Raw genomic sequence first — 24,377 nt, 5'->3', positions numbered from 1 at the left:
ATAGATGACAGTAAAAGGACACTATTTACATACACAAAAAAGACAGTCGTGTTGAACTTTGGATAGTTATAATAAATTATAATATCCGACAATAGCTAGACACGTGTAGGTTTCACATACCTAAACATCTAAAACCGAGGAACGATCACTGTAAAGTATGGTTTAGTTTAAACTCCTTGGTTTACTCTCACTTTACTTTAAACTCATGGTAGATGGATTTTAAATGATAAAAACAATCATATTGATAAAGACAGTTCGAACTTCTTTTTAACCGACTTCAATAAGGGAGGAGGTTATCAATCAGATCGTATTTTTTGTATCTCAGAACTCCGTCATTTCTAACCCGATTAGGATTTTAATTTTTTTGTGTTAATGTATGTAGTCCCAAGTTGATCATGTCATGAGGAATCTAGAGAACTTCTCAAATCTTATAGGCATACATATGGCGATTTTAGTTTTTTCTTTTCATCTACAAACCAAGCATTTTTATGAAGAATTTCGATAGAGTGGAACTGCTGATAATGATCACAACGGGACTCTTTAATAACGCATATTTCACTTTGGCGTTTTGTCCTAGTTTTTAAGCAAGTAAGTTCCGAAGGAACATTTGTATTAAGGTCTAGTTCTTATGATGGGTTCCATTAGGTCCAACTCCTCAAATCTTGATAGCTTCAGATCCAGAACTTGAAACGTGATACGTACCCCAAGCGCAGAAAGTTTCAGTACAGGAACGAGTTTTAAATAAAGAGTTTTTAAAACTTAAAGCTAAAAACGGAAAAATAAAATTATTGGTAAAAAAGAAAGTAAAACTGACTGCAAAAAGGATAAAACAAAATATGCGCTATGTAATATAATATGCGCTAGCAACTGGTACGTTTGAAGTCGGTACCAAGCCAACTGTGACTTTTCCGTACATGTATTAGTGCGAGCGAGATGCCCGCGCTGATGACAGCTAACTGTCGTATGATTCAAATATTATTCTAATATTGGTTTGATGTCGGGTGCATGTTCGAATTGGCCTGTAGTGGCGGAAAACAATAAAATATACACATAAGCATAAACATGTAATTACATGCAAAACAAGTATAGCAATCCATGTTGTATTCCTTTGTAGTTATGCAAAAATACATAATTTATAATAGTAGTTGCGCCCGCGGCTCCACCCGCGTGGGAGTGTTATTTCAGCTTCATCCCACCCAAGAATCCCAAGATTGTGGATTTCTAAAAATAAAACAGTTTAATGTCTTTCTCCTTGGCTTATTATTTTATAATTTCGTTTTCTACGTAGGTACACAAACTCCTTAAAAAAACAATAGTTTAGTTTACTTTAGTAACAGACAAAGATTTTCAGATTTATAGTGTATAGATCGTGTCATTCATGACGACGCGTGCCTTAACTCGTATTGCCATGCTTTTAAAGCTCAGATTTGCAAATCTGCGTGTCATCGTGGATGACACGAATTATAAGTATGTAATTTTTCCTGACAAGCTCAAAATGAATAAATGAATGAATAAAAATCCCATATTTTTGACACTTTTCAATTTGAATGCATCCTGTACCGCCAACTTAATTTATACAAAGTACTTCACATAGTTGACATATAAGAGCACTGAACCCGTATTTGTTGTGATGTTATCTCATTAACCTGAATTCAATGAAGGTAGAAATACGAGACAGTCGAAACATAGGCTCATACAAATTGAACAACGTGCTCCATTTCTGAAATCGGGAACAAAAAACAAAAGAGAAATGCTGGTGGATAAATCAATGGTGACTCTGTCCGTGTTTTCAATTGTTTTTGTAGTGGCAGTGGAATACAATAGGACGGATGAAGGATATACTTTGGGATTATTTTCTGACTGTAAGTTTCATTTACAGTCGCGATCAGAAATATTGGCGCAGTCAAGGTGCTCACAAATATCTAAACACGCCTCTATTGTCAACGCGTGCGTGTTTGATATTTTTGAGTACCTCGGCCGCTCCGATTATCTGATGGGGACTGTGACTATACAGTCCCGCGATTCTTGAGCCATATAGGGTTCTAGCTAAATGGGACATTCCATAGAGTACGTATTGAACAACCAATTTAGCTAGAACACTAAATGGCTCAATTGTGAAGCGTAATGGTACAGTGTTAATTAATTTTTAAGTAGTCAACTATACAAAATTTGACCAATCACATGCCACCGCGCTCCTATAGAAAAGACTAAGCGGGCGCGGGGCGAGGGGTCGCGCGGAGTCGCGGAGTTTATGTCTTTTGTACTACATTGTTGTCTACTGATATACTGACTAATTTTCATTAATTTTTTAGGTTTTTTTAGTAAAAAAAAAAGTATTTGTTTTAGATCACTCGTATAAAAAATATTGTATACAATAGTGATATAATCAAGCTCTTTAACTTCTTACCTTACTTAGGCAACTCCGCAAGCTTCGTGGCCTAAACACGGTACTCGATTGAAAATCTCTCTATTAAATCACGTTTGTATAAAATACTATCCTATCCACAGGTCAAGACTCCATGAAACCAGCTAAAATCAAGTCGGAAAGTCTTAAAAAGCTCTACCTAGTACTTGTTGGTGAACGCGGCAACTGGACCATGTTCCACTATTATAGAGTAAAGGAAATAGCCAGCCATCAAGACTTTGATATCACGAAGAAAACCTTCCTGTACATAGGAGGATATTGGGATTCGACCACCTGGGGGCTTGGTCGTACATTGGGGAATATTTATAAGCAGTTGGGATATAATGTGCTTCTTTTGGACATGCTGTATTTTACGACCACATATTTTACTGAGTGAGTATACTTGTGTTACTTTGTACGTGGAGAAGCAGCGTATATACAAATGTGAATTTTGATATCTGAATTCTACCTCGCAAATTGAAATAGTTTTATTTGGATACAAATACCTACATCTTGAAGACCAATACCAATAAGTCCTAGGTCAGATGGCAGTTGCTTTCGTAAAAACTAGTGCCTACTTTAATTCTTTGGGATTAGTTATCAAACGGACCTCAGGTTCTTATGAGCTGTGTCAAAAAAGGCGGGACAACGCGAGGAAGATGATGATGGATACAAGTACAAGGACCAAATTCAACGGCCTTAGCATGGTCGGATTTTTATCGCCTGTTGTGTAATATGTCACGTTCGCACTAACAAACTTGTTAGAAAGGGATACACATGATGACAGGCGATAATGAGGCGACCATGTAAACGTGCTAACGCCGCAAGTCGACAAAGTGACAAAAAAACAAAGTGATATAGCTGCCATAATGTCAAATTATTTAAAATGCCAATATTCCGATGAAATCCTATTCTAAACTCCTATTAAATGCCTTTGACTGAGTATTAACGTTAACTTTCAGCTCAGTACGCCTGATGCGCGAAGTCGGCAAGCATGGGGCCGAAATGCTTGCAACCCTAACCACGCTTGGACTCAACCCTACAACCCTAGAGATAGCCGGCCTCAGCCTCGGAGGGCAGACCATGAGCTTCGTAGCTAAAAACTACCGGAGGATAACCGGACAAAATGTCTCCATGCTCATTGGCATGGACACGGGTGGTCCCTGCTTCAGACATCTAGGGCCGGATAACAGATTAGATCCAACGGACGCCGATTTTGTCCTAGCCATCATCACGAACAGTGAAGGTTTTGGAATAGGCACCCCTGTTGGACACGCGTCGTTTTACGTCAATGGCGGGGAGTGGCAACCAGGGGAAATATCTTGGTTGCCATGCGATATCATGTGCAGTCATATGAGAGCATATTTCCTTTGGATATCAGCTCTCATAAATCCTGGGAACCTAATAGCTGTACACTGTGATACTGTGGCACAAGCAAAAGACGGTGATTGCTTTGACAAAAAACCATTAGTAACAAATACAATGGATTTAACTATTGATAAAAGTAAACCAGGTATATATTATTTGCGAACGTCCAATAGGTATCCATTTGGTTTGGGGGAAAATGGATTAAAGAAGAAAGGAAAATCCGTCTCATATTTTAGGAATTATTAAATGTTTGTACTGAAGACAGATAAATGCTAATTTATCTGTCAAATTGTAAATTGTGTATTAATGATAATGTAATGTAGTTTAGTGTATTGGAAATGCGATCACTGTAAAAAAAAAATTAATATTTCTATGTAAACGTGAATTTTATTAAATAGGTATTAAATTTCTGAAAATAGATTGTTATTTGTGAAACCCAAAAAAAATTTAGATCAGTTATCATGAATCAGACGTTAGCAGAATAAAAAGGTGATATTTACGTAATTTTTGTATCTGATTCATTTAGGTAACATAATAAAATAATAGAATCTGAAAAATACTTGTGAAAATACGACTTCATGCGAGAAATTTAAATAAGATATACAAGATTTAGATTTAGATTTAGATTTATTTATTTTCATAATGATAAATTACAGTATAAATTATTCTTATGTTAATCTATATGAATTTACATTATGATCGTCAATGATAAAAATAGAAATATAGTCACCTTCAAGAATTTGTAAATGCAAATGTTTTTTATCCATTAATTTTACGTTGAATACATTGTGAAAAAGAAATATTTAAGCTGTAATTTTTACTTTCCTTGTGATCGCAAATAAAAGAAAAGAAAATAGCTAATAACTACTTAGTCCGCTCATAGTGACGCATCGTGCTTACGCCCAGTTATTTCCAAGCTTCTCAATTTGAAATACTCGTAGAAAATAAGTAAAAACATTTAAAACGTATTGATAATCACTAACTACAAAACGATTTTCAACATTAGAAATCAGAAAAGTGTATTTTTGAAACTATAAAAGCAGAATACAATAAAAACCAAAGAGATGAAGAAGCGGCAAATTCCGTTGACAGTTGTATATTTGACAGTGTTTATCTGTGTTTCTGGAGCAGTGGAAACTAACATAACTAGCGAAGGAGTTGTCCAAGGCATAATTCCAGACTGTAAGTGTATCAAATACTTTTTCCTAACGTAGTGGCACCAGTGACCGACAGGTAACCAGTAACCCGTCACCGAACCGGTCTTCTACTCTATCTCTGTTACTGGTTCCATGTCGGTATATAGACACTGAGTACAAATTGAAATAGGCTGTTATAATTAGATTTTTAAGATTTCCAAATTGCATCAGACCTCTTAATTGACGACCGGTCCGAGTGGGCGATGAAGCCGATGGTCCCTGGTTTGAATCCCGGTAAGGGTATTTATTTGTGTGATGAACACAAATATTTGTTCCTGAGTCATGGATGCTTTTTATGTATAGAAGTATGTATTTATCTATATACGTATGTATATCGTCGCCTAGTACCTATAGTACAAGCTTTGCTTAGTTTAGGGCTAGGTCAATCTGTGCAAGATGGTCCCCAAATATTTAATTAATTAGTTAACTTTAAATATTAGTCAATTAATAATACTCCAATGTTTAATAAAATTCATTACCCGTACAAGAGACATTAATTACCGATTAATTTGAGCGTGAATATGAATGCATTCTAAAAGTTATTGGTTAAATAGTCCAAATCTCCAAAAAAATTCCAATAAATCAGTTTATTAGATCTAAGCCATATAAAGACCATTAACTCATTAGGGTATATGCACACCGCGTTTTTTCGTTCGTATTAATACACACCGTGGTGAACCATGACTACCAATGACTCTTCATATTAAGTTTGACGAATTGTCAGTTATTCATGTGGACGATGCTACCGATCATTAACGGGTGATTCTTTCCGCAGGTCCGGGCTCCTGGCTACCATCCAGGATAAAACCAGAAAGCTTGAAACAACTCCAACTGTCAGTTCTAAGCCACGGCAACATTATTACCGCCAAATGGCCTAAGTACAACTACTACCGCGTGAAGGAGATAGTCCGTAACCCTAATTTTAACGTCAAGAACAAGACTATGCTTTATGTCGGGGGTTACTGGGACTCAGGGACTTGGGGTGTGGGAAGACTATTGGGTCTTTTGTATAAGCAGATGGACTATAATGTGCTTCTTTTGGAGACGTTATATTTCACGACGACGACTTTTACGAAGTAAGTATGCTAACGCTAACAATTCCAATCTTTGGGGGTTTTTGCAAAGATAATTTTACGTCTTACAAAAAATATTTTGTACAATACGGAAAAGGTTCATTAATATTATTAGTAATTAAACATTGAAATCCTATCTAGCATAACCAAAACAATAAAGAACATTCATATAGATGTAGTTACAGCTTCAAATAATTATTTGAATCCCATTCAATGCCTGCCAGAAATTGACGCCTAATTTCTAGATATTTTCTTTTTGTATCTATAAATGCTGTAGCATTTACCATGCATTATTTCGCAATATACAAAGCATAAAAATCGTAAGTAAACGTAAACATGTTATACGTTAATGTGAAATATTGTTACAGGGCTTCACGCCTAATGCGTCCAGTTGGAAAACACGCTGCTGAGATGCTAGCAGCCCTCTATAAGCTTGGAATGGACCCTAAACATCTCACCATATGCGGCATCAGCCTCGGCGGGCAAACCATTAGCTTCATAGCCAAGAACTTCCGGAGAATCACTGGTCAGAACGTCTCCACTCTCGTCGCCTTAGACCCTGGTGGTCCTTGCTTCAGATATCTCGGGCCGGATCAGAGATTAGATCCCTCCGACGCTGATTTCGTCATCGCTATTATCACAAACAGCGAAGGATTCGGGATAGGTACTCCAGTTGGAACTATTTCATTCTACGTCAATGGAGGCGAGTGGCAACCTGGGGAAATATCGTTCATACCTTGCTCGATTATGTGCAGTCATATGAGATCTTATTTTGTCTGGTTATCTGCATTGATGAACCCTCATCGCTTGATTGCCGTGCGATGTGATTCTGTGGCGCAGGCAAAAATGGGCGATTGCTATGATAAACAGCCGTTGGTAACGAATACTTTAGATATATATTTGGATAGAAGTAAGCCAGGTATTTATTATCTGCCGACAAGCAATAGGTGGCCGTATGCTTTGGGTAAGAGAGGCTTGAGAAAGAGGAGTAATAATACGTTTATCCCGAGTTTCTAGTTAGCATAAATCAGACTTGATGATAATAAATTTAATTTATGTAACATCTTCCTAATAAAAAATAAATATTAATGTAACTCCGAAAAGTAATCTCGTATTGGTGTTTTATTACTTTTTGCAAATAACAATTGAATAAACGTCTATATTATAAAACTCTGTAATCAAAGCGCCTGTGACTTAATACGTAGCAAAGATATTAGACGTTGTTTGAAATGTTGCATATAAATACGTTTAGGAGTTGTGTTGTCTGAATTCGTTTGTATTATTTTGTTTATGTTTATTTTGTTTACAAATTAAGGTAGAAGTACTATACAGAAAAATCTTCGTTGTTCAAATTTAACCTATATTTCCATGAAATAAAGTGCCCATGTTGGTGACTAGTGCAGCGTCGAGCACTAGTACCTCTACCTTAGTGACTTTCTAATATTAATTTGGCTTCAAAATTTTATTTTTTAAATTAAATTAACTTTGAATACTAATAAATATGTAACATGACAACAAGTTAATACTTTACACAAACAACAGGACGTTACCTGCGTAAGCTGAAGACGCTGGCTCGGCCTGCACCACCGGTAGACTTTGTCACTTTTTTTCACTGTATGACATCTCATACAGCTACGTACACATACAGACACACGCAGTCACGTTATACAGTTACGTTTATTTCAGTTTTTACTGTACACAAACACTGCTACAGTACCTACGTATTTATTTCAAAATATTATAAGTACTTACTAATTATATTTTATTTAACGGTGACGCCTTACCTCCACACTACTACGTCCAAAAGAGAGGTATGGGCACAGTGAATCTCATCTCGCTTAGTGTGGTAGGGCACAGCACAGTGGAAGTCATTCCAGATCTAGAGTAGAGCCCAATTGAGGAAGCACCTCCACCTTACAAAAAAAAACCGCAGCCTATTAACACTAGACCCTACTTATAGTGTTGTGTTCCTGCCGGTAAGGTTTCCAAAACTCAACGAGAGTGCGGGGTGTTAGAGTCGGCAATGCGCATGTGATACCTCTGGAGTTGCAGGCGTCAATAGGCTACGGAGACTGCTTACCATCAGGGGAGCCGTATGCTTGTTTGCCAACCGACGTTGTATAGAAAAAAAGAATAGGTATGCGCGAATTTTCCCTAAACATGATCGTTTATCATACATACAACATGAAAATTGTAGAAAACTATTATTTTAGCATTTTTATTTTTACTCGAAACCCCCTATGGACCCGACAAAAAAAAATACGGTTCAAAATAATTATGCAAAAGTAATTACTTAAAATTGACGACTTCATTTTCGTAGGTAATTAACGAAAATATTTGCGTCACGCGTCTCCCTGTTTTTTATACGGGTTACTAAATATATAATAAAATTGACAAGCTACTCAAGATTTATTATAAGATTTTTAACAGCCTGTACAAATCAATTAGTGAAATTATATATTTTAAAAGATTTTCCGAAAATAAATAATGTATAAATAGAGACTTTTTATTAATATTAAAATTGTGCTAAATAAATATGAAAATGGGACATTTTAAATTTGTAAATTTTTCGTATATTATAGTGGTTTCATTATTTTCTGTGTCGGCCGTAGAATTTAATCGAACTGCAGAAGGTCACCATCAAGGATTACTTGCGGATTGTAAGTATTATTATAGTATTTAGCTCAATTAAAAAATATATAAACAGTATTTTTTTTTTTTAACAGACGAAGACGGATGTGGATATCATCATTGGTATATTTGGGACGTATTGTATTTGTAGCCACCTGAGGAAACCAGCGTTGCGAATTTCAACAAAACAGGGCGGTGCCGGTAAAAATTTACAATTTTTTCGCCTAGCCCCCAACCGCCAACCATCCGATAAGTAACTTCGTTCCAAAAATACACCTCTGTTCAAATACCCTATATAGTACCTATTGCCCTATCTAGTTTCAGTGTGGGATTAGCTCAATATTAAGTACATAATTTTAATTTAATAAAAATTTTATTGCAATAAAAAAAATTAGATATACTTAAAAAGTGTAAATCCTAAACAATCGTTGTTTTTTTTTTAGTTTTTTTTTTTATCGCTACACAATGTAATTTAATAAATGACTGTTGTTATTGGCCTCCTTTTATGTAGGTTAGCAATGTAAGCATTAATATGTTTAGTTATTAGGTTATATTTTATAGCTGTTATTATCATAAATACCAATAAAAGAAATAAATCCAAACGAAGAAATGCAAAAAAATTATTATAAGTAAATTATAGACGTGCGGGAGAAGTACAGGAAACAATAATAGTGTGTACTTATGTAGGCATTTTTTGACAGCAAGTTGTGAACATTATTATACTCATAAATATTTTGTATGGACCATTAAGACTTGTAAAAAAAATAGATAATTTATGTTACTTTCAATCATGTCTGGCATTTTTATTTTACCAATAGAATACTTACTACTTATGGTGAATAAATTATCTTATGTACTTGTAAAATGCAAATTGTTTTATTTATGAGAAATATTTAATAAGTAATACATTTAAATATTTCTCATCATAATAATTTATTACTTATTGTTTTACTGATATGTTTGTTTTTTTATTACTACGAAAAAATAGGAGCTACTTATCAAAAATATTTGTATTTGTCAACAATAAACAGGACAAAAATGTTCAATCTTCTAAGATTGTTTGGTCCGAATAATCAAGTTGACGGGTAGATTTTCAACGTAAAAAATGCTGGTGGGTTTAATTTTGGTTTATTTGGGAGCACACATGCGATTATAGGTTATTGAGAAGTAGCCATTTTAATAATTAAAGATAAAGATAAGGATATTTTATTATTCAAGTAGGCATATTACAATGCGCTTATGAATATCAAATAAAGCTATACCGGCTCTAACCCTACACCTCTGACCCGAGAAGATTTAAATCCCCCCTCAATTGGAGGAGGGTATCCCAATATGAACCGGCAAGAAATTCGGCGGGACACATCTTTTCAAAACATTACATCTTATAATTAACATTCATTAAATAAGAAAAAATACAATTTAGATTACTATAGAAATCATGAAATTACATACAGTACCTATATACTACTACCTGGTATTAACCTGGCCTTGATATTGATGCATTGAACTTACTAACAGTGCTGTGAGTGGGTTACTTCTTCATGTTATGACACTTGATAGACTGGTTTCGAAATAGTTAAAGTTTTAAGAAGACATTAGCATAGATTTAAATTTTTTTGGACCAGAAATACTGACAAACTGTAATATAAACGAAAAAAAAAAACTGATCTAGGCCTCCAATGCCCGAGGAAGACTTCGAATCAGTGTTTTAGTATTCCAGACGACTCAGCAAGTTCTCAGAGACCAGGCAGAAGGGGCGTACCAGGGGTTTTAGTCAACCATTGTCTAAAACCCGGCCGTATCAAGAAAAAAACTTTTCAACGAAGGTGGAACCCGTCGAGAGTTAATTTTTTTTAATGAAATTAACTAAACCATAGAAACTAGCCATAGCCAATAACAAACTGATGAAGGTGATTTTTAAGCAGAAGAGATTAGGTTGGTATCTATGTTTCCTTAATAATGTTGCACACGACAATAATTCAACAGAGAAAAAAAAACAGCATTACAATTGTATATTTAGGTCAATAAGTAACACTCATGTTACTAATCTTCTATAATCCTATTCCAATCCTTGGTCTGGACGTCCGCAGGTATCAATGATTTTCTTTTATAGGTACCACCATATATCTTTGATACCACCATGTGAAGGTTCCGAAACAATATTAAATGCAAAAATATAATGTTCATTTCTCACGCTTTGAAAGAGAGTCATTGTTGTTCTAAAAAGTGTGCAAAAAGTTATACGTTTCTGCACTAGAGCATTTTACTTTCCAAGTATGATATTTTTCATGTTTTTACGATAAGCAAAAAAACTTTGGTTTTTAATGGATTTCTTATACTATTTCGATTCTGATATTTAACCCCCTATTCCATAAATAACCATGCTTTTACCTAAATGGTTAATTGAGTACCCTTAAGAAATCAGCTGTTTTAATAAACACATGTTTCTCGTATTCGAAATGAAATTAGAGTGTTTAACTCGGGTGAAAGGCATTATTTCAGTCTCAGACTATTGGCGCTCGACCGCAGTGAGACTACCTCGGTAGAAGCGAGTGCCTTTCATCTCATAGTTAACAATCTATAAGTACGAGTAGGTACCATAGACGCATACAGTAGGAAACACTGATCCTTGATTAAAAAAGCGGCCAAGTGCGAGTCGGACTCGCGCATGAAGGGTTCCGTACCATTTAAGACGTATTAAAAAAAAATCTACTTGCTAGATCTTGTTCAACATTTTACCACTTTGGACACACATTTTACCACTTTGGAACTGTCTCTCGCGCAAACTATTCAGTTTAGAAAAAAATGATGTTAGGAACCTAAATATCATTTTTGAAGACCTATCCATAGATACCCCACACGTATGGGTTTGATGAAAAAATTTTTTTTTTAATTTATTGACGTATTAAAAAAAAACTATTCACTAGATCTCGTTCAAACCAATTTTCGGTGGAAGTTTGCATGGTAATGTATATCATATATTTTTTTTAGATTTTTCATTCTGTTATTTTAGAAGTTACAGGGGGGGGGACACACATTTTTTCACTTTGGAAGTGTCTCTCGCGCAAACTATTCAGTTTAGAAAAAAATGATATTAGAAACCTAAATATAATTTTTGAAGACCTATCCATAGATACCCCACACGTATGGGTTTGATGAAAAAAATTTTTTTTTTTAAATTTTTATGACGTATTAAAAAAAAACTACTTACTAGATCTCGTTCGAACCAATTTTCGGTGGAAGTTTGCATGGCAATGTATATCATATATTTTTTTTAGATTTTTCATTCTGTTATTTTAGAAGTTACAGGGGGGGGGACACACATTTTTTCACTTTGGAAGTGTCTCTCGCGCAAACTATTCAGTTTAGAAAAAAATGATATTAAAAACCTAAATATCATTTTTGAAGACCTATCCATAGATACCCCACACGTATGGGTTTGATGAAAAAAATTTTTTTTTTTAATTTTTATGACGTATTAAAAAAAAACTACTTACTAGATCTCGTTCGAACCAATTTTCGGTGGAAGTTTGCATGGCAATGTATATCATATATTTTTTTTAGATTTTTCATTCTGTTATTTTAGAAGTTACGGGGGGGGGGACACACTTTTTACCACTTTGGAAGTGTCTCTCGCGCAAACTTTTCAGTTTAGAAAAAAATGATATTAGAAACCTCAATATCATTTTTAAAGACCTATCCATAGATACCCCACACGTATGAGTTTGATGAAAAAAGATTTTTTGAGTTTCAGTTCTAAGTATGGGGAACCCCCAAAATTTATTGTTTTTTTTCTATTTTTGTGTGAACATCATAATGCGGTTCATAGAATACATCTACTTACCAAGTTTGAACAGTATAGCTTTTATAGTTTCGGAAAAAAGTGGCTGTGACAGAATCGGACAGACAGACGGACATGACGAATCTATAAGGGTTCCGTTTTTTGCCATTTGGCTACGGAACCCTAAAAACTACATATTATTGATTTAGAAGAAGACTGCGACGGCAAGAGACCTGATAGCTGAACTCTTGTGCCTTGGAGCTTTGGCCACCCTTTAGTGGGACGCTACCTGCGTCGATACGCTAGCTCTGTCTCACGTTGAACAATAGGCCCGGAAGCCCAGGACTGCCGCGCCGCAAATATGTGTCCCTAACGGGCCAATACAAATTTGTGGCGCTTGCCATAGAAACACTGGGCCCATGGTCGACTGATACAAAACAATTTATAAAGGAAGTGTCGGTCAGACTAATAGGTTTCTCTGGCGACCACAGGGCGGGCTCGTTCTTTGCCCAAATATTAAGCCTGGCGGTGCAAAGAGGCAACGCCGCCACTGCCGCCAGCATCCTAGGGAGCATTCCAGAAGCAGGTAGCTTTGGGGATGTATTATATATTTAGTTTTTGTGTATAAAAAGTTGTGTAAAAATATATACTTGTCATATTTAAAAATTCTTAAAAATAAATTTAATATTACTGTAGAAGGACATGCTTAAAAGACCCAAGGTAAAACATATATAGCCAAACCAATTATGTCTCTTTGTTCACAGGTCCAGGTTCCGAAAAACCAGTCTCCATCAGCAGAAGAAACCTCGAACGACTGCGAATAGCAGTAATAGGTCCTGGCGAATTTCCATTCTCCGGGTATACACTGTACAACTACTATCACGTCAAGAACATAGTCAAAAACCCCGAAATAGACTTCAAGAATAAAAAGACGTTTATGTACGTCGGAGGATATGGGGAGATAATGATGGCGGGCCTTGGAAGATACTTAGCGAGCATGTATAAGGAAATGGGGTATAATGGCCTCGTGCTGGATACTTTCGAGTTTACTTTGCGATATTATCCTGAGTAAGTACCATGATGTTATTAATCAGTTTTAAAGGTCAATAAAGATAGTGGAAGCGGTGGTGGCCGAGTGGATCTGACGTCCGACTTTCAATCCGGAAATATCGTTTGATATTTACCATTAGCTTTTCGGTGAAGGAAAATAACGTGAGGAAACCTGCATACATCTGTGACGAAATTAAAAGGTGTATGTGTAGTCTCCGAACCGCATTCGGCCGGCGTGGGGACTATAGCCCAAGCTCTCTCACTCATAAGAGGAGGCCTGTGCCCAGCAGTGGGACGTATATAGGCTGGAGTTATTCTATTTTTTTATTATAGATAGTGGAGTTATGTTTTGAAATGTGAACAACTTCATTTGCGCTATAAATAAACTAATCTTTGTTCCAGAGCAGCGCGGGTTATGCGAGGAGTAGGGAAACACACAGGCGAAATGTTAGCACAGCTAACCAAACAGGGTCTAAACCCGAAAAACTTGACAATCCTCGGCCTCAGCCTAGGCGGCGAAACCATAAGCTTCATAGCCAAGAGTTACCAACAGATCACCGGAAAAAACGTCTCCTTCCTCATCGCCTTAGATCCTGCGGGACCCTGCTACAGACAGCTAGGATCTAAATACAGACTAGACCCTTCTGATGCCGATTTTGTCCTTAGTATCGCCACAAATATGGACGGGCTAGGCATTGGAGTCCCGGTTGGAACTGCGACGTTCTACGTCAACGGAGGAGAATATCAACCTGGGCATTTTCCATTATTACCATGTGGTGTCTTCTGCAGCCACTTGTGGTCCTTAATTCTTTGGATATCAGCTTTATACAATCCAGGAATTTTCGTCGGCATTAAGTGTGACTCTGTGGACCAGGCTAGGCATGGTATGTGCTATAATAATACCCCGATGATTACAAACACTATGGATATGGGTGTGGATAGAACAAAACCTGGCATTTATTATGTGCCCACGACTAGTGGGCTTCCGTATGGTGTAGGAATGAAAGGTTTGAAGAAATGGATGAAAGATAAGGCTCGGTTAGAACGGCTTAGGTCATCATTTCTTAAACCTTGATGAATCTGTTTCGACCGACTTAATTTTAGCCGTCAATAAACTTTATTTTAAATTTCGATTGTTAGTCGTCGTGTCATTCACGAAGACGCGTGCCTTGACTTTTAATGTCATGTTATTAAAGGTTACCTATAGATTTGACAAATCTGCGCGTTATCATGGAACTATATGTAGGTAATGACAAGATGATTGAATCTTTTATTTAGATGTGGTTTGTTAAACGTGTTTGTAGTTCTTGGATTTTTCAATCACAAATAACGTAAATAAACATTAAAAACAAAATTTTTTTTACTGGTTTTGAGTTAAAGTCTAGTATGATATGATACACAAAAAATAGTACAAAATGTTTGGAATTATGTTCTTCCTGAGTTAGTATAGATTTTTTAACATTTTTTGACGTTGAATTCATAGGTAATTTTAAAATCAGCCAAAACTATGTCGGGTCATGCTCAGTGTAGGGTTTTGTAGTAACCATTCTGTGAAAACAAAATAAGCCAAATGGGTTATTAGCAAGTATCATGTAAATAAAATTACAAGCATAATGAAGTATCACCTTTGCAGCACTTTGTATTACGTCTTTTTACTAAGAAGAGAAGATTTTTTGCAATAACTCAAAAACGATTGGATCATATTCGCAGTTTTAATTGAAAGTATTTATTAAGCTTTTGTTTCACGATTTTTGTCCATTCTTCCATTTGACGTGACCATCGAATACAATTGAGATTCGTTTTACATTAAAATTCAATACCATTAAAAATTATATTTATTTTTTATAACATAATAACAAAGTGTTGGTGATTTATATCTATTATAATGAAATATGGTAAGCTACGAAGATATATATTTTTTGTGCTTTGGAGATTTAAGTTATATTTTTTTTATTAAGAATGAGCCTAAAACGTCATTGTGTGGAATGAAAAAAAAAACAAATGTCACTGTACCCATCGACTTTGAAAAATACTAGAGTAGGAAAAAGCATACTATTATCACTGGCTCTGGACTTCCTTCCTAGTCTTAAATACTTCTAAATATATTATGTCATCAATGGTCTAAGGACAAAACAGACACAACGACCTGTAGGTCAATATTGGGTTTGTTATGAGGCATCTTAAGGAAACGAGATCAAGTTAACTTTTTTGGCAATCCAGAGAAACCAACTGCATACAACAAATTTTAACTCGACAAAATAAATAGATACTCGTACTTGCATATTTTTATTCTGTACCAACATCACAACATCGACAACATCAAAAACTAACAACGCCACGCTAACAAGACTGACCAAGAATAGAAAAGACTTTGCAAAAGTGGCCACCGACGCCCTACGGCATGGTAGCAAAAGAAGAAGATTCCGTACCAAAAAGGTTACAAAAGGAATCCTTATGGTACGACTCTGTCCGTCCGTCCGTTCGTCCGTCTGATTATCACATTGCTAAATATCTCGAGAACTACTTGAACTATCAATTTGAAATTTGGAATAGTTATGTATGAACAACGCGCAACGCTAACCCAGACGCATCGAATTTTTTTTTTATGTCGAGAGTATCGAATTGTTCCGTGTTTTTTAATAGCCTGCACCTTACTTAACTTTAATCAGCATCTAGGCCATATCGTTATTTGTAAAGATGTAAATAGCATGTGCTAGACCATTTTAGAGTCAGTATTAGATAAAATGTAAAGTTAATCACACTGGTCTCCATGCATTTTTCACCACAAGTGAAAAGACAGACGCGCCGAAGCAAGCAACTTGCCAAACAATTACGAGTAGTAGTGCTGCTGTTAAAAGCCCTATATGAGCGACTTTGACCTGAAAATGACCGTATTTTTTTTATAATTATGGATAACAAGAGCTTAACTAAAATACTATTAATAAAGTTTTTGTTAAATAAAATATTAATAACAAATAATTGCCACAACACAATTATGCAATAGCAATTAACAAAGAATAATATATTATGTTCATTTTAATAGTTGAATACACAAATATTGACGTCAGATCTTCCATTTTTACGTATATTTAAACGAAGATACTTTTAAAGATTTATCATGAAGATAATTTTAGCAGTCTGTTTGAAACACACTTTCATGTTACTTACCTATATATAGTTACTGATATAAATAAAATTATATAGAAGAAATATAATACGAGTACAAATTATGCGTCTTTATATGAAAATGCAACGCCGCAGATTGAGGATTGCTATATATCTTGTAGTGATTTTATTAAATTTTGTGTCGTCTGTGGAATTCAACCGGACTGCCGAGGGTTACCACCAGGGAGAACTTGCGGAATGTAAGTATCTATAATTAAATATTTTATACTGAGTGACACTTGACGACCGTTCTGACCTAGTGAGTACCCTGCCTATGAAACCGATGGTTCCGGGTTCAAATCCCGGTAAGGGCATTTATTTGTGTGATGAGCATGGATATGTGTTCCTGAGTCTTGGGGGTTTTTTTATGTATTTAAGTATTCATAATTTATATATAGTTGTCCGAGTACCCGAAGCACAAGCCTTCTTGAGCTTTACTGTGGGGCTTCAATTTGTGAAATAATATCCTTTAATATTTATTTTTGGACATACAAGATGTATGTACGCGATTGTACTCATTTCTAAGATCAACTTTAGCTGTAACAGTCAGAAAAATTCTGTTCTCCATAAAATTGTGTTAACTGAAACTTTACTATGGAATGCCAGATATTTTATTGCGATATCAGGGTTATTTTTATAATAAAATTGCTCACATTCATCTATTTTTCGAATACTAAAACTGTATCTACAGCCAACTGTTAACCAAGAAAGCAAAAATCTAGTTGAAAGAAATAAAATAGTTTTTTCAAATTTAACTATATATTTGAATAACATAAAGGCACTAACAGCTGAGTTATTTATTTAAGTCATACTTACACAGACAGAAGTTGTACTGAATTATTTTTTAGAAGCTGCGAGTACATTTAGCATCAAATAGATAGTGACCAAATATATCTGAAGACATCTTCATTTCTATTTTTTATTCTGACTGTGCATATGAGAAACATCATAAACTTATTGCGGCACATTTTTAATTTGTATTTATTTATTGTGTTACTTTAAAATCACAGTGATAGTTATTGCGTGTATGAAATCTCTCAACTCTATTTGGAGTGTTAATTTTGTAATAACACGTCAGTGGTGGCACTTGAAAATCACTTTGAAAATCCACAGGTCCAGGATCAGAAAATCCTGTCATAATTAGCAGAAGAAGCCTTGAACGACTTCGAATCGCAGTAATAGGTCCTGGAATCTTTCCCTTATCCTGGTACACTATGTATAACTACTACCATATCAAAAACTTAATCAAGAACCCCAGTATAGACTTCAAGAACAAGAAAACGGTATTATACGCCGGAGGGTATTCGGAGCTGACCAATTTCGGGCCTGGGAGATATTTGGCAAATCTCTACAAGGAAATGGGGTATAATGGACTTGTGCTGGAAACTTTTGAGTTCAGTATGCGATATTACCCTGAGTAAGTTATCCTGATATTGTTGAGAATTTACAAGTTAGGTCGACGTGAATGTGAGCTGAATCAGGAAGTTAATAGTCGATGCTTTTAAACCCGCTATGGACTCTGTCAAATTTTGAGAAATGAAGACCTCATGAAAAATATTCAACGTCATAAATCGGTTTTTAAAAATCGAACACATGTCATTATTCACAAGCGCTTCTTCTTCTTCTTCCTCGCGTTGTCCGCATATTGCCACGGCTCATGGGAGCCTGGGGTCCGCTTGACAATTAATCCCAAGATTTGGCAGGAGACACTAGTTTTTACGAAAGCGACTGTCATCTGATCTTCCAACCCAGGGGGTAAAACTAGGCTTTATGGGGATTATTCCGGTTTCCTCACGATGTTTTCCTTCACCGAAAAGCGACTGGTAAATATCAAATGATATTTCGTACATAAAATCCGAAAAAATTCATTGGTACGAGCCGGGGTTTGAACCCGCGACCTCCGGATTGCAAGTCGCACGCTCTTACCACTAGGCCACAAGCGCATTATATGTTCAGAATAGTGAAGATAAAGGCACTACACTACTTTGCTCTTTCCCTTGTTACTATTGTCACTCAAGACTCAGTATCTTTCTTTTCGCTCTTACTTTTAGCTTCTAGTTCAAGAGAGTGGGTTCTACCATATAACCTACCGAATCCTATTGTATAAGTAAATTGATATAGATCGTGTCATGACTGACGACGACGCATACCTTGACTTTTATTGTCATGTTATCAAAGGTTAATCTGCGCGTCATCGTAGACGACACGAACTATAGACTAACATTAGATTATACATTTCCAGATTTCAATACTATTCACTACTAGTAAGTGTGTGTGTAATCCCATTAGCTGTAAAGTGTTGACATGTAAAATACTTATATTTTATCAATAAATATTTGATTGATTGATTGATTGATTGTAAGTCATCAGAAATAACATGAAATTTTTACTTATCACTATTTCTTGATAAATATACATCCCCACGCAGATGCTAATTTAAATAAGGCATTAACTTTCCTTTAAACATTATTTCAGAGCGGCGCGGGTTATGCGAGGAGTAGGAAAACACACAGCCGAAATGCTAGCAGAGCTAACCAAGCAGGGTTTAAACCCGAAAAACCTAACAATCCTCGGCCTTAGCCTAGGCGGACAGACAATGAGCTTCATAGCCAAGAGTTACCAAGAGATCACCGGAAAAAACATTTCCCTTCTCATCGGATTGGATCCTGCTGGACCATGTTATAGACAGTTGGGCCCTAAGTACAGATTAGACCCTTCTGATGCTGATTTCGTAATGAGTATCGCAACAAATATAGATGGTCTTGGTATTGGTATTCCGGTTGGAACTGCGACATTCTACGTCAATGGAGGAGAGTACCAACCTGGCCACATTCCTTTATTACCTTGCGGCGTCTTCTGCAGCCACTTATGGGCTTTAATCCTTTGGATATCAGCTTTGTATAATCCAGGAATATTTGTGGGAGTTAAGTGTGAATCTGTGGACCAGGCTAGGAATGGTTTGTGTTATAATAACACCCCAGTAATAACGAATAATATGGATATGACCGTGGATGTAACTAAACCTGGTATTTATTATGTACCTACTACAAGTGGGCATCCCTATGGAGTAGGGATGAAAGGTTTGAAGATGTGGATGAAAGCTAGACGGTTAGAACGGTTAAAGTTACGCAAAGACAAATATTAATTTATCATTTTAAGCCGAAGAGGAGATTCTATGTTGACTGTTCTTTAACACTACATTTTTTTATGTATTTTACGGAAGAATTTAATGTTAATTAAAATATTATTAATGAAATATGTATTACCTTTATTATTACCTGAGCAGACTTCTTAGAAATTGCTAAGAACATATGTGTAGAAGTTGGCGCTTTCGCGGTTTTCATCCGCTCTGAACTGATAAACTTGAATGGCTGACCTGTTATTTCTGTATAGTTAATTGACCGCACAGGTTTTTATAGAGATGTGTACCCCTAGTGTAAATTTATTCGATGGCGTAACGTGACGTACGCGTTTGCGTTAGGTCTCATTTTGTATGGGATTTTGAGTTTTCAAAACGTTCCGCTTGGCGCGCTGTTTCTAAATCCCATACTAAATGAGACTTAACGCAAACGCGTACGTCACGTTACGAAATCGAATAAATTTACACTAGGGGCTCAAGTATATATAGCCTGTCCGATTTTGAAGATCAAGTTCGCCATGGCGTTCTTGATCTTAGAAAAACGGACAGACTATACCTGATTTAATTAAAGTAGGTCTTTTATTAGGTAACATATATAGTTTAGAAATCAACCAATTATAAATAAAAAATACTGTATTTTAAAATGTTTTTTGACCGACCTCATAATTTCTTGATACGTTCGAGTAAGGATAATGAGATGACGTATTTTTAGCTAAGATTCGGAAAGCATAATTTGGTAGTGGAACTCCTGATGAAGGCCTTAGTTATTACTCTCTATTTTATGTAATCAGTTCTTTTTTACAAGCTTAATTAACTTGCCCTTTTAGTTTTTTTTTATACTTCGTCAGTAGCAAACAAGCATACGGCCCGCCTGATGGTAAGCAGTCTCCGTAACCGATGTACGCCTGCAACTCCTAAGGAGTTACATGCGCGTTGCCGATCCCAAACCCCTCGTTGAGCTCTGGCAACCTTACCGGCAGGAACACAACACTACGAGTAGGGTCTAGTATTATTTACAAGAAAAGAGCGTACTCCCATCTTAAAGGCCAACGCACTTACAACCCCTCTGGTGATGCAGGTGTCCATGGGCGGCGGTAATCGCTTACCATCAGGTGATCCGTCTGCTCGTTTGCCTCCTCTACCATAAAAAAAAATTGGCTGCTGTTTTTTGTAAGGTGGAGGTACTTCCCCAGTTGGGCTCTGCTCTAGATCTGGAATGACATCCACTGGCTGTGCCCTACCACATAATGCACCTACCTCTCTTTTGGACGTAGTTTAAGATAGTGTGGGTCAAATTTTGGAAGCATAATTAGACCCACTTTCCGATTTCCAATTGAGCTGTATACATATGTGAATCGGATGACAATGCAATATTATGATGACATAAAGCTTATCTGATGATGGGGACAAGAGGTGGCCATGGGAACTCTGTGATAAAACAACAGAAACTAATTGTTTTTCGAGTTGTCTCACTCAATGAGTGTATTAGTTGCCCGTGGAATGACACACACACACACACACACACACACACACACACACACACACAGTCAGCGACAAAACCTTGTTCCTAATATGAAATATTTGCTAAAAACTTGTCAAAAGTCATTGTATGCACAAAGTATATTCTTATATCTTATACCTTTAAACGAGCAATTCTTAGATATATATATTTCTGTGATCTCGGAAACGGCTCTAACGATTTCGCTGAAATTTGGTATATGGGGGTTTTTGGGGGTATACAATCGATCTAGATTAGTCTTATGTTTGGGAAAACGCGTGTTTTCGAGTTTTCATGGGTTTTTTTCCGACGCAGAATATGGTCGCTAATTTCGTATTGCCGGCCAGTGTCCGTCTGGTCCAGCGGGTTAAGACGCGGACGGCTAGAAACGAGTGTTAATCCCGCCCGGTGACTAACTTTTGTTTTTTTTTTATTTGTTCAAGTTCATGGCAGGAAACCGCGCTGGATCGGGACAGGTGGCGTTCTCTCGTTTCGGAGGCCAAGATTATTTTTGGATCGCTGAGCCAAAGCAGTTAGTTAGTTAGTTATGTTCAAGTTTATATATAATTTTTTAATTTTTATTGTTTTAGACAAGTTTAATTTAGTAAAAAATGTAGTTAAGATTATCACCTATACACCACCATATTACAATAAATAGTTATAACCGAGCTAAGCTCGGTCGCCCAGGTACTTTTATTTTTATGGCAGCATGCCAAATCATGATCCATACTTTTTAGGTTGCGAGTCGAAACAATACTTTATACACTTAAGTTACAAAAGGTTCCAAGTGCCTTTACGCTCGTTAGACTTCCTAGTGTATATAACTTTGTCATCGACAGTTCAAGGTCGAAGTGACGCAACGAGCGCATGCCAATGCCAATGCGGATCATATCGGTCAAGGACGTTGACATGTCGGCCATGTTTAACCTTGGCAAAGTTTATTTATTTATTCGTATGGCATTTACAGAGTCGCTTAGTTATAAATTATAATACAATATCTAAGTTCTTCACCCATTGGGCAGCGTTTGCATTAGGTGAGTGAAGATCTAGGGCCTCCCCAACAAATTTCCGTATCGGCAAAATTCCGTATGTGTAATGTGGTGTATAGTCTGCACTGGCGCCCCGCAGTCGCATGCTGGTGAGTCTCGCCAGTCACACTTAAACAAGTAGTCCACACAGCGTCCATGTTCGGTGCGGAGTCTGTTTGTGTTTCTTGGCACGGTAATAATATAACAATATTTTGATATTTTACAAATGTACAAAAAAAACTAGCCATCATAAGTTGTGGCAAGAGTGGCAAAAGCATAGAAAAAACATTGTGAGCGTTTTTTTAGTCCACTTGTCTGTCTTTCAGTCTGTCAGAAGGCTATCTGAACAACCTTTATTGGTTGGTAGACAGTTGTCAGTGTGTTTTCTATTGCTGTTATAACATTAAATGATAGATATAAAATATGGTTCAAAATTAAGATGCTCCCATACGTTACTGGTATTTAACTATATACATATACAAGGTGCCCGCGAGGAAACGGAAAAAAATTAACTCTGTATCCCTGAGGTCAGAAGAAGGAAAAAATCTTATACAAATTGAAGTAAATTCCGCTTTATATATTTAAATAGTTTTTTTTTAATTGGTAATAACTCTGAAACTAGGCGAATTAAAAAAAGTTTATACCTATGACATTTTTGTCTCTAAATATGATCCGGAATATACTGTTAAAATCTTTCCGTTTTCTCGCGGACATCGTGTATATATATAAATAAATAAACCTCAAACTCGGTGTGTTTCTTACGGTGGAGACACTTAATGCCAACATTTAGATTGTTCCGTTTAAAGAGCTCCGCTCCGTATGAATATCCAATTTAAACTCAATTTTTTGCCTATCGTTGCTCTAAGCTTCAAAAGTTAGCTTTATTCATTACTATTCCAAATTTCAAATCGATAGCTTAAGTACTTCTCGAAATATTTAGCAATGTGAGAGACGAACAGACGGACGGACAGAGTCACACCATAAGGGTTCCTTTTATACCTTTTTGGTACGGAACCCTAAAAACAATAGAAATTGCAGTTTGCCCCCCCATTATGAGGGCGCCAAAGGCGCCCGGCTCTGGAACGCGTTCAGCGCGCCTCGTACGTCGGGTCCGACTTTTTTGCTATGAGGGCGCCGAAGAAGCCTGGCTTTGGACCGTGTGCAGCACGTACGTCGGGCAACACAATTCCATACCTACATACGAGTACTAACAGGGCAAGTTAAATAAAATCTTGTAAAAAAGGTTATCGTCACGCGAATTCTATATGGCCACAAATCTGGTGGGTAAGCTAACCGAATGATTTTGCGATGTTTAACAGGAAGCTATTGTTTTGTTAGTCTTGCTAAGTGTTTTTCTTATGTACCTACAGAGGAAATGCGTTCGTGGTAAACTTGAAAAATAAATATTTAAAATATATGTAGTGAATGTTGTTGCTCTTTTAATTCTCTCAAATAAATGTAAAAGAAAAAAAAATTATGACCTATTTAATCTAGATACACGTTTTTGTTTGAATTAATTTGAATTACCTTATTTATGTAATTTATCATACACAATTAAAGCTATATAATCATAAATCTAAGCTAAAATGAGCCTGAGGCATTGTTCCCAGAACACTGGCCGCGTTCCCCCTCTGCACAATGAGGCTAAGTTTTTGTGCAAAGAAGCGCCAGCTCGTAGGTCGCCAGACACCCAGAGTAGTTTGGTAGAAATTTCTTTATTGTCGCAAACAAATCACAGTCAGGCAGGGCAGCGAGTAAGGAGTTGATGGGCGCAAGGGAGTGCGTTTGCGCGCCGCGGCCAGCAGGGGCGGTCACCTCCGTCTACCGCAGTACGCATCTGGTGCAGCTAGTTTTAAAAAAATCCAAGAGGCCAATACTGTCTACTTTATATCTCAGAATATTGGTTATGAATTGGACTAGGCCCAGATTTCTACGTAGCTCCAGTGAAGTAGCTCCTAAGTGTCCCTGTAGAAATCTGGTCGGGTACATGAATGGGTAGTACAGTTGTATTATAAAGGCTACGAAGAAATTTCTTTTGCACTTG

General features: G+C 36.4%; 3 protein-coding genes across 4 annotated transcripts; all 3 read left to right on the top strand.

Annotated features, from left to right (window-relative positions):
- Positions 1–1,349: 1,349 nt before the first annotated feature.
- LOC133523333 (phospholipase A1 member A-like) lies at positions 1,350–4,119 on the top strand. Its single transcript, XM_061858849.1, has 3 exons — positions 1,350–1,862; positions 2,509–2,797; positions 3,367–4,119. Exons 1-3 carry the CDS (start codon positions 1,751–1,753, stop codon positions 4,016–4,018), a joined length of 1,053 nt encoding a protein of 350 aa, XP_061714833.1. The 5' UTR covers positions 1,350–1,750; the 3' UTR covers positions 4,019–4,119.
- Positions 4,120–4,488: 369 nt separating this feature from the next.
- LOC133523331 (phospholipase A1 member A-like) lies at positions 4,489–7,593 on the top strand. Its single transcript, XM_061858846.1, has 3 exons — positions 4,489–4,954; positions 5,744–6,044; positions 6,410–7,593. The coding sequence occupies exons 1-3, from the start codon at positions 4,837–4,839 to the stop codon at positions 7,056–7,058; spliced, it is 1,068 nt and encodes a 355-aa protein (XP_061714830.1). The 5' UTR covers positions 4,489–4,836; the 3' UTR covers positions 7,059–7,593.
- Positions 7,594–7,623: 30 nt separating this feature from the next.
- LOC133523322 (phospholipase A1-like) lies at positions 7,624–20,500 on the top strand. Of its 2 annotated transcripts, none has more exons than XM_061858836.1 (3): positions 7,624–8,701; positions 13,218–13,521; positions 19,144–20,500. In XM_061858836.1, exons 1-3 carry the CDS (start codon positions 8,578–8,580, stop codon positions 19,811–19,813), a joined length of 1,098 nt encoding a protein of 365 aa, XP_061714820.1. In that variant the 5' UTR covers positions 7,624–8,577; the 3' UTR covers positions 19,814–20,500. The 2 variants fall into 2 exon arrangements, with proteins under 2 accessions (XP_061714820.1, XP_061714819.1); XM_061858835.1 differs by lacking the exons at positions 7,624–8,701; positions 13,218–13,521 and adding exons at positions 16,731–16,868; positions 17,782–18,085.
- Positions 20,501–24,377: the final 3,877 nt, after the last annotated feature.

The sequence above is a fragment of the Cydia pomonella genome, chromosome 12, assembly GCF_033807575.1.
Source record: "Cydia pomonella isolate Wapato2018A chromosome 12, ilCydPomo1, whole genome shotgun sequence".
Taxonomy (NCBI): domain Eukaryota; kingdom Metazoa; phylum Arthropoda; class Insecta; order Lepidoptera; family Tortricidae; genus Cydia; species Cydia pomonella.
This window is presented reverse-complemented; position numbering and strand designations above follow the sequence as displayed.

Bases quoted from the DNA above. Each gene is read 5' to 3' on its own strand.
- LOC133523322 (XM_061858835.1), top strand. From the start codon at position 16,733: ATGCGTCTTTATATGAAAATGCAACGCCGCAGATTGAGGATTGCTATA. The intron at 16,869-17,781 runs GTAAGTATCTAT...GAAAATCCACAG, and splicing joins CCAGGGAGAACTTGCGGAAT to GTCCAGGATCAGAAAATCCT. The intron at 18,086-19,143 runs GTAAGTTATCCT...ACATTATTTCAG, and splicing joins AGTATGCGATATTACCCTGA to AGCGGCGCGGGTTATGCGAG.
- LOC133523333 (XM_061858849.1), top strand. From the start codon at position 1,751: ATGCTGGTGGATAAATCAATGGTGACTCTGTCCGTGTTTTCAATTGTT. The intron at 1,863-2,508 runs GTAAGTTTCATT...TCCTATCCACAG, and splicing joins TTTGGGATTATTTTCTGACT to GTCAAGACTCCATGAAACCA. The intron at 2,798-3,366 runs GTGAGTATACTT...GTTAACTTTCAG, and splicing joins ACGACCACATATTTTACTGA to CTCAGTACGCCTGATGCGCG.
- LOC133523331 (XM_061858846.1), top strand. From the start codon at position 4,837: ATGAAGAAGCGGCAAATTCCGTTGACAGTTGTATATTTGACAGTGTTT. The intron at 4,955-5,743 runs GTAAGTGTATCA...TTCTTTCCGCAG, and splicing joins CCAAGGCATAATTCCAGACT to GTCCGGGCTCCTGGCTACCA. The intron at 6,045-6,409 runs GTAAGTATGCTA...ATATTGTTACAG, and splicing joins ACGACGACGACTTTTACGAA to GGCTTCACGCCTAATGCGTC.